At 26.4% G+C, this 14,580-nt stretch overlaps 1 protein-coding gene across 1 annotated transcript in view; it reads right to left on the bottom strand.

Annotated features, from left to right (window-relative positions):
* Positions 1-14,580, bottom strand: part of LOC107437513 (uncharacterized) — a gene marked incomplete at its 5' end in the record, with an annotated part of 153,551 nt that overhangs the window by 102,787 nt on the left and 36,184 nt on the right. The window contains 9 exon segments of the mRNA XM_071188260.1: positions 315-386; positions 576-748; positions 2,017-2,087; positions 5,768-5,877; positions 13,546-13,617; positions 13,754-13,825; positions 13,966-14,037; positions 14,174-14,245; positions 14,386-14,457. Coding sequence (XP_071044361.1) covers positions 315-386; positions 576-748; positions 2,017-2,087; positions 5,768-5,877; positions 13,546-13,617; positions 13,754-13,825; positions 13,966-14,037; positions 14,174-14,245; positions 14,386-14,457 — 786 coding nt within the window.

The raw sequence follows: 14,580 nt of genomic DNA, 5'->3' as shown, positions 1-14,580 counted from the left end.
TTCAACTCCGTAGCCTCGTAATTTTGAACCCACTCTAGAAAAAAGGGAACTCTTTGATCAAGTATTGGGAGAAATTTATCTTTGTGGAGGACTTTTTGATAAAACTAACCTGCATTTAGGTTACATTGGGAGGAAAACCACGAGAGCCTTCCACGGTTAGCCTGACATCGAGGGGGTTCTAGCCGATGATTCATCTACAACTGAGATATTTTATGTCAGCACTGTGGTCAGTGTGGATGTAAAATATAAAATCATATATATACAACAATTTTAATTTTCTGTAATGATTAAATAAGAAAAAACATTTAGCTCACCTTTAAGACTAGCCTTTCTTGTTTCAGTAGCTGGCATATCATCTGCTGTTTCAGAAGAATATTCACTACAGTCTAAGAACAAACGAATTTAATTCTTAATAAAGTATAAAATAAATTAAGAGAAAATTTTCCCAATTTGATTTGATTTAGCATGACAATATTATACATACAATATGAAAAACATGTTTAAATTGAAATTTTTTTTTAAATTTTAAAAGACTAGATTATATTTAGCATCATTATCCGAGAAAATAAAATTACCTTGTATTTTAATTGAATTTTCTATTTCTAAATTCTTGAAAACTTTGAGTCTTGAATACTGCATTTCAATAGTAAGGATGTCAACTACAGCATTCCTTAGAAAGACTGCTGTATTTTCTTCTGGTAATACATGTACTTCAAAATAAACAACTAAATCGTTCTCTCCTTCGTTCCTGTAAAATAATATGTAAAAATGCATTTTTAATAACAGCAACATTGATTTTAATTTAAAAAAGGTTAGTACAATAGAAATTGAAACAAATTTATACACCTTCTGCTCTATTAAAACAAAGACTAATCAGCCCCATAATACAATTTCTGTTTAAGACAAATGGAAATCAATTACTGACCTACATGGATAACAAAATTTATATTGTAAACTAAATATCATCAATATGATACATAAATATATAATTTAATAAAAGAAATGAATTTATAAACTTTATGTAAATTTAAAAAGCATGTACAAATATTTTGGCTTGGTAATGAAAAGTTAGTATGCTTTTGTGATAAATGTTTATGATGTGTCTTGGTGTAGAAAAATAGCAAAATTCTGCAAAACTTATTGAAATGTCAAGAAATTTATAGTTTTCAAAGACTTCTTAAATGACACTATTGAGTTCAATGGCTTGGAGTTATTTGTATAACTTTGTCTTCAATATTGCTTCAGAAAAATGAGTAAAAAGGGTTAAGATCAGAAGAATATGATGACAAATAGGCTTCTGAGAATCCTTAAACCAAAATGCTATGACTTGAAGCATTTCACTAATAGAGTCATGTTTCATTTTGGGATAAGTTTCAAATTCCTGTTGAGCTACAATCAGGCTCCTTATTGTTGATTGATACATACTCAAAATTGGTATATTTCTACCTTTTCTAAAAAAAATAAAGAGCAACAGAGTCGAGAATGGTTTATTTAACTACTTTACTTACTTTTATGTTTTAAGAAATTTAGTTTCAAAAAATGCTGGATTAATATAAAAAGTGAAAATAACAAAATTATAAATTCAAAGTTATTAAAACAATACTAAAGGCAAGAAAAACAAATGATAACACTGCTGTATAAATTTCATAAGATCACTATTGGCTAAAAAAAAGTTATAATGTCTCATAAATAAAAGATTAAAACATACTGTGCACAAAATTCCTTTCAACTATCACGAATAGCAAATACTTTGAGAACATTGAGAGCAGATATCATTTGCTCTGAAAATTTCAGGTTTTCCCTTTTTCTAAAGAAAACAGCCACCCTACATTCCCCGTTTTTTCTTCTGAGCATTGTGAGATCTTTAGCTACTTACATTTCTAGTCTCATTAGTTATCTTTAATTGAGTAAAATGATTTATAAAAAAGGTCTAAAATCACTTCAACTAAAAACAAGTTCAGTAGTTAAACCTTATTTTAATACCAAATTAATCAACATTAAAAAAGAAAAACATACTTCTCTAAGGACAAAACCTTTGACTTTTTGTAAATATTTTGGAATTCACTGATTTTGTACAATCTGTCCAACTGTAAAAAAAGGATTCACATTTAAGTATTTGTATAATATTTTCCAATAGTCCTATACTTGAAAAAATTAGACAGTTTAAAGGAAAATAAGGGAGATAATCAAGCTATATTATACTTCATATTCCATTAATTTCTGAAACATGAATTTAAACAAATTTTTTTCCTTAAAAGAATTGTATTTATTATTGTATAAGTTAAAGACTAGTTCCCAAGCATTTGAATAGAAATAAAATTAGAGAAAAGATAGAAATTGTTTTAAAAGTTGTGACTTAAGCCCAATATGGAGCATATCTGAAATTTGCATTTGTCTCATCCCAACATGTAAGCTTTATGTTACCTTTAACTAAAAAAAATTATAGAAGGAAGATAATTAAACATTGCTATCAAGACAAGTTAGTTTTTGCTTCCTACTTTTTTTTACTCTGAGTTGAATGAAATCAAACAAAAGCAAAAGAACTAATAGTTTAGAAATTACAAGGGTTTGAATACAAAAAGCATAATTTTGCTTAAAGTTTATTTACCCATCTAACATTCCTATCTAAGAAAGTGTGGCTCTTTTTCTACATATTTTTTTACACTGAATTAAATTAGACCAAAATTAATTTGTATGGAATAACAGGTTTAAAAGGTTTTATGCAGAAAAAAAAAATCAAATTTTTTGATTAATACTCATTGACATGTTTAGCTTCATTATTTATGCATTTGGCATTACTTCATATTAATTTTTATGCTAAATCAAATGTGACTAAATTGAAGTTAATAGAACAAATAGTTTAAAAGTTACAAGGGTTTTTAGGCATAAATATATTGCCAAAAAATATTTATTTTATAGACAAAACCCTTTCAATTTTATTATTAGACAAATTTTGTTGACTATTTCTTAATTTAATTTTATTCAGTGTAAAACAAATAGATAGGAAACAATACATTAAGGTTTGCAACTGGGGTATAACTCCAAAAAAAGTTACTTTGGATATAAAAAATAATCTCCATCCTGTAACCTACTTTTATAATATCTGTACTTCAATAATATAAAAAATTCAAATAAAGTTAATTTTTTTTTGAGAAACTTGCAGTTAATAAAATACAAATCTTTTTGTTAACTTATAAAGATTGCATAAAGCCCTTTAGAAAAAATAGATGTTGAAGATTTCACAAATTTATTTTTTTTAACACTTTCTCCGCATAGCTAAAAATTTCACAATGTAAATAACATTTGTAAAACCAAAAATCATCAGCATTTAATTTCTATTTCTCTTTTGTGAAGGAAAACCATAAATTTATTATAAGAGTATTGTAAACTACATCCATGTTTTTAAAATATATTTAATAAATAGTGAAGTAGCTTTCCAGTTAAAAATTTAAACAGATAGTTACTTTCATAGTTATACACGTTCTTCAAGCATATTTATTAAATAATGAAGTGGCTTTCCGAAAAGAGATTTAACCAGTGTTTTTCATAGTTGATTACAGTTAACTCAGAGAATTCCACTAAGATTCAAATGTAAAATTTCCAACCACAGTAACATTAACTGAATTGGGCATTTTGGTTAGTGTGAAAAATAAAAGCAATACAGCAACAAATTGTGAGAAAAGACAAAGAAGATTAAAGACAGAAATAACAAAGAAATTACCAAACCTTCATATGATGAAGTGTTAAAATCATTGGAAATAATTCAATAGTAGATAATAATTTACAAGATAACTGTGTATCATTTGCTGTTTTAATTATGTTGAGTGTTAATGAATTAAAAATTTGTTTTGAGTTATTTAAGTAATTTAAATGGTGATTTTCTATCTAATGAATTTTCCATATTAGGAACTTTTTATCGGGATTTAGCAACTTTATTAAATAAAGGTTCAACTGTAGTTGTTTCAGCCTGTATTTTGGTAAAATAGTAAACTATAAAGATGTTTAATCTTCATAGTTGTAAATAGCGTCGTTGCCTAGATAGGATGTCAGACGCAAAAATCAGTAAGTAAAAATTTTTTCTGTTTATACATTGTATATACTAAAAGTCTAATGATAACTGCATGGTTATTAGTCATATTAACTTAGTTTTACTCCATTTAGAAAGAAAAAACTTAGCAACACTTGTCTAGATAGCAATGCCAAATGCTTAAATGTAAGTGGTTTCCATCATACTACAAATGTATAAATTTGTTATACATATTAGCTTTTATAATTTTTAAAAAATATTTTAACAAAGATTTTCTCACTTCTAATTTTCAAGAAGTTATACTGGCTTGGATTAGCCAGAATTTTGAGATTAGGGATATTCTACTATATAAATTTTAGCTTTGGAACATTTGCTTATACAAATTTGTTCCAAAGTAGCATATGGTTGAGGTAAACCAATGGTATTTTCTTTTGTTTAAAAATAATACAGATTTATTCTCAAATGAGAGTTGAGAATTTATATATTTGATGATTGCTAGAATGAACCAACTTCTGCAAATAAAAGTAGATGTAATTCCGTGAGATGGCCATATTACGAATGTACAAGAAATATTCCAAATGATTAACTGATAAATAATTAATACAGGACTGATTGTAAAAAAACCATGCCATACTTTAAAAAGAATAGGGAAGGTAATAAAACAATTAACAGCACTGGTTGACAGGGATTTTGTTAGAAGGATAAATGTTATGTTTTCTCATGTACTTGTCTATACTAAAGCCTAAAATAAATAAAGTGTTTCTTTATTCAAACCTGACCACAAATGTTGCTCACTGGGCTTAGAATTTTTTTTATATTCATCAGAAATAAAAAATATAATTAATTTTCTTGGTTTCCTGAGTTTTGATAGCTTGAGCAAATGACTTATGATAAGTAATTACGGATAAACAATCGAGAAAAGACATGGATTTATGATGAAATCATCAAAAAGTAATAACTTATATCTGAAAATCCCAGTTCATAATAATATTATATTGAATATATTAGAATTAAAAAAAAAAACAGTGAAATAGCGGAAAAAACTAACTACTGAAAAATTCAAAATCAGACCTTCTCTTAGAATGGGTAATAATTCTCATAGTAACAAGTGAAATTATGTATTATCTACAGTTAATATGTAGTAGTGGAGAATCTGTTAAGATTGCATTTATGGAATAGAATAAGGGACTTGATGCATTGACAGTTATAATGGAAACCAGAAATTCATAAAGTCTCTCATTCTAATTCATAAATAAGACTATTACAAATTGTAGACTGAATAAAATAATTGTCCTAATAAAATTGTAGACTGAATAATCCTCATAACTTTAAAATACTAAAATTGTGACTGATTTCGTTTAATTGAAACTAATCCCTAAAATTAAATTCATTAATTTGGACAAGTGGGTTAAATTATTTAAATAAGTTAACTTTCAATGTGTTCATTATCATATTACAATGTGATCAAGTAATCAAGCATGAAATAGAATAAAGTTACATTGAGAGACATTTTATTTAGTACTAAAAGTTTGAAACAAACCTAAATTCGTATATATTATTTTGGAGAAATACAAAATTAAACCATTTCTGAAATTTTTTTTTACACAGTGCGATTAAGATGTAGTAAGATACATAGATAAAATATACTGATTTTAAAGATTCTTCTATAAATCTGAATTGATTTAATTTAAAATTAATGATTAGATATGTAAGGAATAATGAAAGGAATAAAATATTTACCTTCATTTCATAAGTATAAGCCTTTTCTTTGAAAATATCAGAATGGGTATCAGAAAATCTAGAGTCATACTTGTCCCCCTTAGCGACGAATTTACCCTTAAAGACTTCCTCTGAAAAGAGAACATTATAATTAAAAACATTTTTATTTTACATTTTTAATGCAAAATTTTATAATAGATAAAATAGTAAATAAAGGATTTCACGCTTGTGTTATAAAATGAAATATTAGAATGACATAATTACATCAATAATTAAACTGGACTAGCTTAGTTAAAAATAATAGATTAAGTTTGATATGAGTACAGCATATCTCAAGAAGCCAGCTGTTTTGACAAGCTCTAAGTCCTCTTCAAAATGTTAATATTAAATGTACAAAAACTGTATACTCCTGATGAGATAAAAACCATTGGCCATCTGCTATTCCAACAGGCAAATTCTATTTAGGAAATACATTTTTCTTTTGTTTACACAAGCAATATTAGACAAAGAAAAAGCAAAGTAGAAGATTTTAATTTATGCCTAGTATCAATTCAGAAAGTAAAACTTTAACAACCTGTCACCCAATTTATTTTTTAAATCTTTACTCTTCATGTTTATAAGAAAATATATGTTGATCAAGGCTGACCAAGCTATATTTCCACTTAAAATAGAAATTCTTCCATTTTAAGAAACTCTGTAGCACACACACACACATATATATATATATAAAACTGTCACCACATATCTATCATGCCTCCTTTTACCCTTTCTCAATGAAACAATATGGACATTCTACATCAGCATTATTTATGATTCTAAGGAAAATAGATGAATGTGGCCGCTTTGAGACAAATTATTCCATGGAAATGCAAGAAACTACTAATTGGTGCTCATAAAAAATTACAAACTGTAAACTTCTTAAACAGTGAAGTTTAAAAACACACAAATTAAAAATTTTTAAAATTGTATAACTCATATTACAGAATCAGCATAATTAATTTTAGTATTAATTTAGAAAAAAATTGCTAATAAATAAAAACAAAGTTACCTATCTCATTTTTTTAATTTTATACATTGTTATTTACATTTTTACAATTATTGACGAGATTTTTGAGAGAAAAAAAACCCATGTAAAGTAGTTTGTTTTTTTTGTCCTGACTTTTAAGTGAAAATTGTCCAACTGTTCAACGCTGTAAATATATTTTCGAAAAGTATCCAACCCTTTTCTAGCATCAGAAAACCAGGAGCTTTAGCAATATCTTGTTCGGTTTCACTCACTTCTTCTGCGTCATTTGTAATGTCACAAATATCCTGTAATGTAAGTACATCACAAAGTAAAATTTCTTCCTCAACTGATACATATTCTTTAAACGATGCAGTGAAATGAAGTTTATTTTGGAGCGACTTCCAATCATTATCAAAATTTTCATTTGTTTCTTCATCTTCATCTGACATTTCACATTCAGCCTCAAAGTCATACTTTTCAGTTGTATCTCAGTCAGAGAATCCAGCTTTTTGAAAACAATTAGCAATCGCAGATGGTGTTATTAATTCCCATGCTGATACAATAAACTCAATCGCTTCAAAAACATTGACTTTTTTTAGCTCTGTTGTATTTTCAAGTCCTTCCAGCATTTGTTTCACAACTCGCATTTTATAATGCTGCTTAAATATCTTGATAACTCCCTGGTTTATCAGTTGTAGAACAGAAATAGAGTTTGGTGGTAAAAACTGCAACCAGATGCTAGTGTACTTATTCTCTTTGGAAAGAGCAGCACAGTTGTCTACGAAGATTATGTTTCCTTTTTTTGTCTGCATGTTATTGCCTTACTTTTTCAAATAGGCTTCAAAATTTGCAATTGCAATCCAGGATTTTTGATTACTGTCATAATCACAAGGCAACAACTTAACATTTCGAAAGCATCCGGGTTTTATCGATTTACCAATAACTAAAATCGGTAATTTTTTTTGGTGCTGCATTGTCAGAATCATGTTGACAGAATTGTGCAAATTCATGATAACGAAAAAAATTCAAGATAATGAAAAAACTACAGGAAATTTAAAAGAATTTAAGATATTTTTGATAAAGTTAAATTTGATGTAAGGACAGTAAGAATTGAACCTCAAAAGGTAAGATTAACATTAGACTTACCAGTGTCCTTACAAGCATACAAAACTTCTCCAATTCAAGAGGAAACAGATAAACTAATTAAAGAATTATTAAAGCATAATATAATTAAAGAAAGCTCTTCTCCTTAATTAGCTCCAGTAACATTAGCTTTTAAGAAAGATGAAAATAAAAAAGTAGATTTTCTATAGATTTCAGAAAATTAAATCAAATTACTAAATCAGATACAGAGCCATTACCACTTATAGAAACTCACATAGATAAATTAGGCATTGGTTTTTTTAAGTCGACTGAACATTGTCAATGGCTATTGGCAAACTCAAATTAACCCTGATGACACTGAGAAACTTGGTTTTGTCACCAGCAGTAGATTAAGATTGCCATTTGGGAGGAAGAACACAAAGTACAATATCCAGAATACTCACTAAACATAAAGTTTTATTAGTAGCTAATTATTTTGATGATATTATTATTTATTCAAATAGTTTTGAAGAACATTTAAATCACTTTCATATCTTTTTTAAAGTATGTTGATTTGAAAACTTAAAATTAAATGCTTCCAAATGCTCTTTTTTGCAAACTAAAATTAAATTTTTGGGTTATGAAATATGTAATAGTATAGTGACTCCAGATAACAATAATATCAAAGCATTTAAAAATTTAAAACCCCTAACTAATATTAAATCTCTTCAGCACTTCTTAGGTTCAATAAATGTGTATAATAAATTTTTAAATAACTATGCTAAAATTAAAGCACCCTTAAATAATCTCTTAAAGAAAGATACAACTTAGTGTTGGATTTCCAACTGTCAAGAACCATTCGATATTTTGAAAAATGCTTTAATTTCTTAATCTGTTTTGAAAATATTTAACCCTAAATTACAATGTCACATTTTTGTTGACGCAAGTCTAAGTGGTGTTGGAGCAATTTTGAAACAGCCAGATGTTTCAGGCCTCATATACAGCCATTAACATTCAATTCTTGTTCCTTAAAAGACAATGAAAATATTATGCTATCACAGAATTAAAATTTCTGATGTCTTAGTAGATGCATTAAACAAATGTAATAATAGTAATATTGATATAAATAATAGTAATATTGATATAAATTATGTAAGCTATTTTTCACATCTTTTGCAATCAGACGAAATTTGCAAAGCCCAACAAAATGATAATTTAATGGCAAATTTTATTGAAACGAATAATGTTTTATGCTATCAAATCAAAGAATGAAACTGATTTACACAAATTCAAAAAAGGACTTACATCTTCAAAATTCTTCGTTTTATTGCCTGATTTGTGTTTCAAACTTTCTAAATTATTAATGCTTTATGTTTACACAAAAAGGGTTTTACTAAAACTGTTGTTCCATTTTCATTGAACAAAAATTACTTGAAATTACTCATGAAAAATTTGGTCATTCAGGGAGTCAGAAAACAATTACTTTAGAAATTACAAATTTCAATAAATATTGTCATACTTGTCAAATAAATAAAAAACCTAGACAAAAAAAGAATTTGGTTTGCTTCAGGAAAAGCCCCCAGTTGACAAACCTTTTGAAATAATTGCAATAGATACTGTAGGTGTTTTTAATCATAATTCTACCGAAAAATATTTAATTTTAATGATCGATCATCAAACCCAATACATGTGGTCTTTTGCATCTAAATTGATAACCACAGAAATTTTTGTTGATTTTTTGCACAAAATTTTTCAAATTCAAACTTCTAAAAGCATTTTAAGTGATAGAAATGTTGTATTTACTTCTTTTCATTTTAAAACAATTTCTTAAACGTTGTGAAATTAAACAATTGTTAAATACAGCTCATAGACCAGAAACTAATGGAAAAGTTGAACATTTAGGAAAAACCATTGTAATGCGTTTAAAATGTAAAATTAATGATAAAAAAAATTCCTTGGCCTAAATTATTAAAAGAAGTAAGAGAAGAATTAAATTTGACTCTGCACTCTGTATAACTAAATTTCCACCAGCTTATTTATTGTTTGGCATTGTTCCATTTAATCATTTTTATCAGAAGAAATGTATCCACCAATAGAAGCTAGAAAAATTGCTGTTAAATAACAAAACAATATCATGAAAAAAATAAAATTTACTATGATGCAAGATTTACTCATATCAAATTTTCTCCTAAAAATACTATAATGTGTGAAGATTTTAAATACCCAAATACTCGAAAACTTACCCCAACTTTTTCTGATTCATACATAATTCTTGAAAAATATTTTGATGTTATTTATAAAATAAATATTCATAATAAGGAAAATACAGAAATAGTTCATGTATCAAAATTGCAAAGGTACCACCCACCTGATAAACTGAAATTATCTCATGAATAATAAACAAATTTAAATAATATTGTGGCTTAATAATATAAGTAATTTATATTTCATATTAAATTTAATGTTTTAATGGTTTTTCATTGTTAATGTAAAATTAAATTTACAAAAAAAAATACTGAGTTTACCTAACAAAAGATGGTTTAGACGAATTTGTCCCCTTTTTCTGGAAGAAACAATTCAGTGTTTACCCAGATCTAACAAAAAGATATGGGGCGATGGAAGATTTTTTTCTCTGTTTGTGATCAAAACTACAAATAAAGTATAGCTTATATTTGAAACCAGGATCTTTCAGAAAAACATTATTGAGACTTGGGATTGTTTTCCTCTTTTTGGGGAGTAAAGCCCCTTATCTAGCAAAAATGCCCCTAAATATACTAAAGTTTTAAACTTCAGAATAAAGACCACTGAGTCATTTCTTATTCACTAAGCAAACTGAACTAAGTAAATTGACTAAAGTCTAACTTCAAATTAATATTTTTCCTATAACAAAAAATGACAACTTGTAATTCCATACTGTTATATATAATGTTCATAAATATTTGCATTTTTAAAATGTGGAAATTTACAATTTTAAATGAAAGAATTTAAAAATGTATGGAAGAAGAATAGTATTTATTGGTGAATGGTTGTCATCAAGAAATATAAACATAACTTTGAAATAAACTGACAAAGAGTCAGAAAAACTATCAATTTTTAAAAAAACATCATTTAAGTGTAAAGTAGGCCTAAAAACATATCCGCAGCAAATTGTGTGTTAAAATTAGTATCATTGTGTTAGATTTTAATCTTGTTTATATAAGTGTGTTTTTTATAAATATGTATATTATTTATAAAAATAATATACATATTTATAAAAAACACACTATTTGATTGTACGTTGAGATTACAAATTTTATTCTTTTCATTTTAATTGTGCTTCAATCATAGGGAAAGTATGGTAAATAAATAATAATTTTTTAAAATTTTTCCATGGTAATTAAAATTCTTTGGGGAGGAAGGATGTACATAAAAAGATTCAAACAATTTAGAAAGTTAGAAGCACAAATCAAGCAAAAAAATAATTTCTAAATATATAATTCTAATATTTGTATGTTATTCCTTATTTATTATTCCAAATTAAACGCTCTTTCTCACACATTAATGTTCCCATCCTGACTTTTAATCTATTTTTAGCTTTAAGTTATGCTTTAGCTAACATTTTATAGTTTTCCCTCTAACTCGTGAAAAATACTTTTTCCTTCGACCTATTTATTAGATCAATTATAATTTTTTATGTTTCCCTTTCTTTCTGAGACCTAAGACAATAGAGGGAAAAACTTATGCTACTTTCTCTAGGATAAAAACTCAAGCATACAGATTTCAGAGCGTGATTTGGGCTCTGCCAATAATTGAATATGCTTTAAATAGACGATGAGAAGTTCTGCCATCTCTTTAAAATGACTTATCATTTTTCATCTAACTGTTTGCATGTGCTCCTGAACATTTGTTCATGGCTGCTATTATCATATGCATATATATATATATATACACACACATATATATGTAGATATGCATTTGCGATGCCACAATAGGCATTCCATAAATATATATATCCCAGCTTTTAAAATTTCTGTAATTTCTTAAACTTATTTTTTAATCACTCTTAATCGAATTGTAATTAAAATAAATCAATTATAATTTTTTTTTACAATTTATAAAAAGCGAATATAAAATATTTCATTCTTTTCTTATTGATAAATGTAACGGCTAACTTTTTATTTCAATACTAATGTAGACTCCTTACTTCACTAAATCAAGAACAAAACTCTTCATTCTTACTGCATATATGTTTCAGTTGCATGGCTATACTAATTCTCAGTCTTTTAGGCGATTATTTCGATTATACCGAATTATTTCAAATCTAATAATAATTATGGGATTGGCTATATTTGTAGCTATGTAATCTTTCGATAATTCTTCAACTTTGGATCTCTTCCCATGCTCCAAACTGTCCATTGGGAACAGTTAATTCACTTTCAATTTTTGGCGACTGGGGATGCCATTTTGGGCCTCCCAATCCCAACCATTGAATAAAAATCTAAACTGAAATTATCTCAATAGGATAATGTTTCTCTTGATTCCTTTAAGGTTTTTTTTTTTAATATTTTGAATAATGGCTATTTTCAATGCTTAATAAATCAATTTTTCATAAATGATTTTATTCATTTCTCTGAGATAATTATCAGTATATTACATTCAAATTAAGATGTATCTGTAACAGTCAAAGATGATACTAGAACTATCACTAAAAATTTGGAATGATGATTACTACCACCACAATATTATATATATATTGTTAACGCTAAACTGTAAATTTATTTAAATTTAAAAGAAAATATTGGCAGTAGTAATTATGAATTAGAAGGCAGTAGTAATTATGAATTAGAGGGCAGTAGTAATTATGTGGATATACACGGATGATTTTGTAACAGAAAGCAAAGGAGTGCGAGCCAAGTAAACCTTATGTGAAGAACGATGTAACAACTTAATGTCTGTAAATATAGTTCTTGTAAATAAATTACTAATATGTTATAATTATAAAACTCTTACTTCCTCCTCTCCCTAACCGAGCTACTCGACGCCTGGCATAATGGTATAGTCCAACAATAAACAATATATGTATATATACATATATATAATATATACATACATATATATACACACATAGACACATACATATATTCATTCAAGAGTCTAAAGTGTTAGGAGAATTTTGGTCATTTTTCGCAAAAATGCTTTCAAATTTCTTTCTGCTCTTCTGCAGCTAAAAAAGTTTGATAATATTCAACGATTTTTCTTTGTTGACAGTAGATCTTTCTTCAAGGTTGCTAAGCGATGAATTTGTTATAAAATTTCCTCTGAATAACATAGGCGCTCACTTGTAAGCAAAATTTTTTTCTTTTCAGTGAACCTTTCATAGAATAAATTAATGGAAAAGTTACTACTATAGATAGCTACTGGCAAAAATACATTTGCTGAATTAAAATTCTACGATAGAGTCAAAAATATTTAAACAAAATTACATGCACAGTACTTATATTGTAAAAATTGAGCAAATAATTAAGTCACAATGATTTTAACTTTAACCAATACAGACACAGTATGAGCGCAGATTATTATTATTATTTTTTTTGTAAGAATAAATTGATCTCAACAATTTAATTTTAAAACCATTTTTTCTCTTTAAACGCAGAAAGCAAATAAGATAAGAAATTATATAAATCAATTTTGATTTTATGCAACAGTGAATGAAGAAAAATATTTAGCTCACCTAATACAAAAACTTGATCGGTTTCATCAGCTGGAAAAAAATTTTTTGTCATTGTTGAAAGTTTATGATCATCTAAAAATAAACAATTTGATTTTTAGTAAAGTATAAAATTAATTAAGGTTAAATATTTACAATTTAATTTAACCTTTATAAGTATGACCAAGTATAAGTTTTGATTTTCCGTAATTATGAAGAAAAAATTGCTCACCTTTTAGACAAACTTTATCTGTTATAGTAGCTGGGATAAAATTTTCTGTCATTGTTGAAAGTTTATGATCATCTAAAAATAAACAATTTGATATTTAATAAAGTATAAAATTAATTAAGGTTAAATATTTACAATTTAATTTAACCTTTGTAAATATGACTAAGTATAAGTTTAGATTTTCCCTAATTATGAAGAAAAAACATTTTGCTCACTTTTTAGACAAGCTTTATCTGCTATAGTATCTGGGATAAAATTTTTTGTCATTGTTGAAAGTTTATAATCATCTAAAAATAAACAATTTGATTTTTAATAAAGTATAAAATTAATTAAGGTTAAATATTTACAATTTTATTTAACCTTTATAACTATGACTAAGTATAAGTTTTGATTTTCCGTAATTATGAAGAAAAAATTGCTCACCTTTTAGACAAACTTTATCTGTTATAGTAGCTGGGATAAAATTTTTTGTCATTGTTGAAAGTTTATGATCATCTAAAAATAAACAATTTGATTTTTAATTAAGTATAAAATTAATTAAGGCAAAATATTTACAATTTAATTTAACCTTTGTAAATATGACTAAGTATAAGTTTTGATTTTCCCTAATTATGAAGAAAAAACATTTTGCTCACCTTTTACATAAGCTTTATCTGCTATAGTAGCTGGGATAAAATTTTTTGTCATTGTTGAAAGTTCATAATCATCTAAAAATAAACAATTTGATTTTTAATAAAGTATAAAATTAATGAAGGTTAAATATTTAAAATTTAATTTAACCTTTGTAAGTATGACTAAGTATAAGCTTTGATTTTCCCTAATTATGAAGA

The sequence above is a fragment of the Parasteatoda tepidariorum genome, chromosome X2 (assembly GCF_043381705.1).
Source record: "Parasteatoda tepidariorum isolate YZ-2023 chromosome X2, CAS_Ptep_4.0, whole genome shotgun sequence".
Taxonomy (NCBI): Eukaryota; Metazoa; Arthropoda; class Arachnida; order Araneae; family Theridiidae; genus Parasteatoda; species Parasteatoda tepidariorum.
This window is presented reverse-complemented; position numbering and strand designations above follow the sequence as displayed.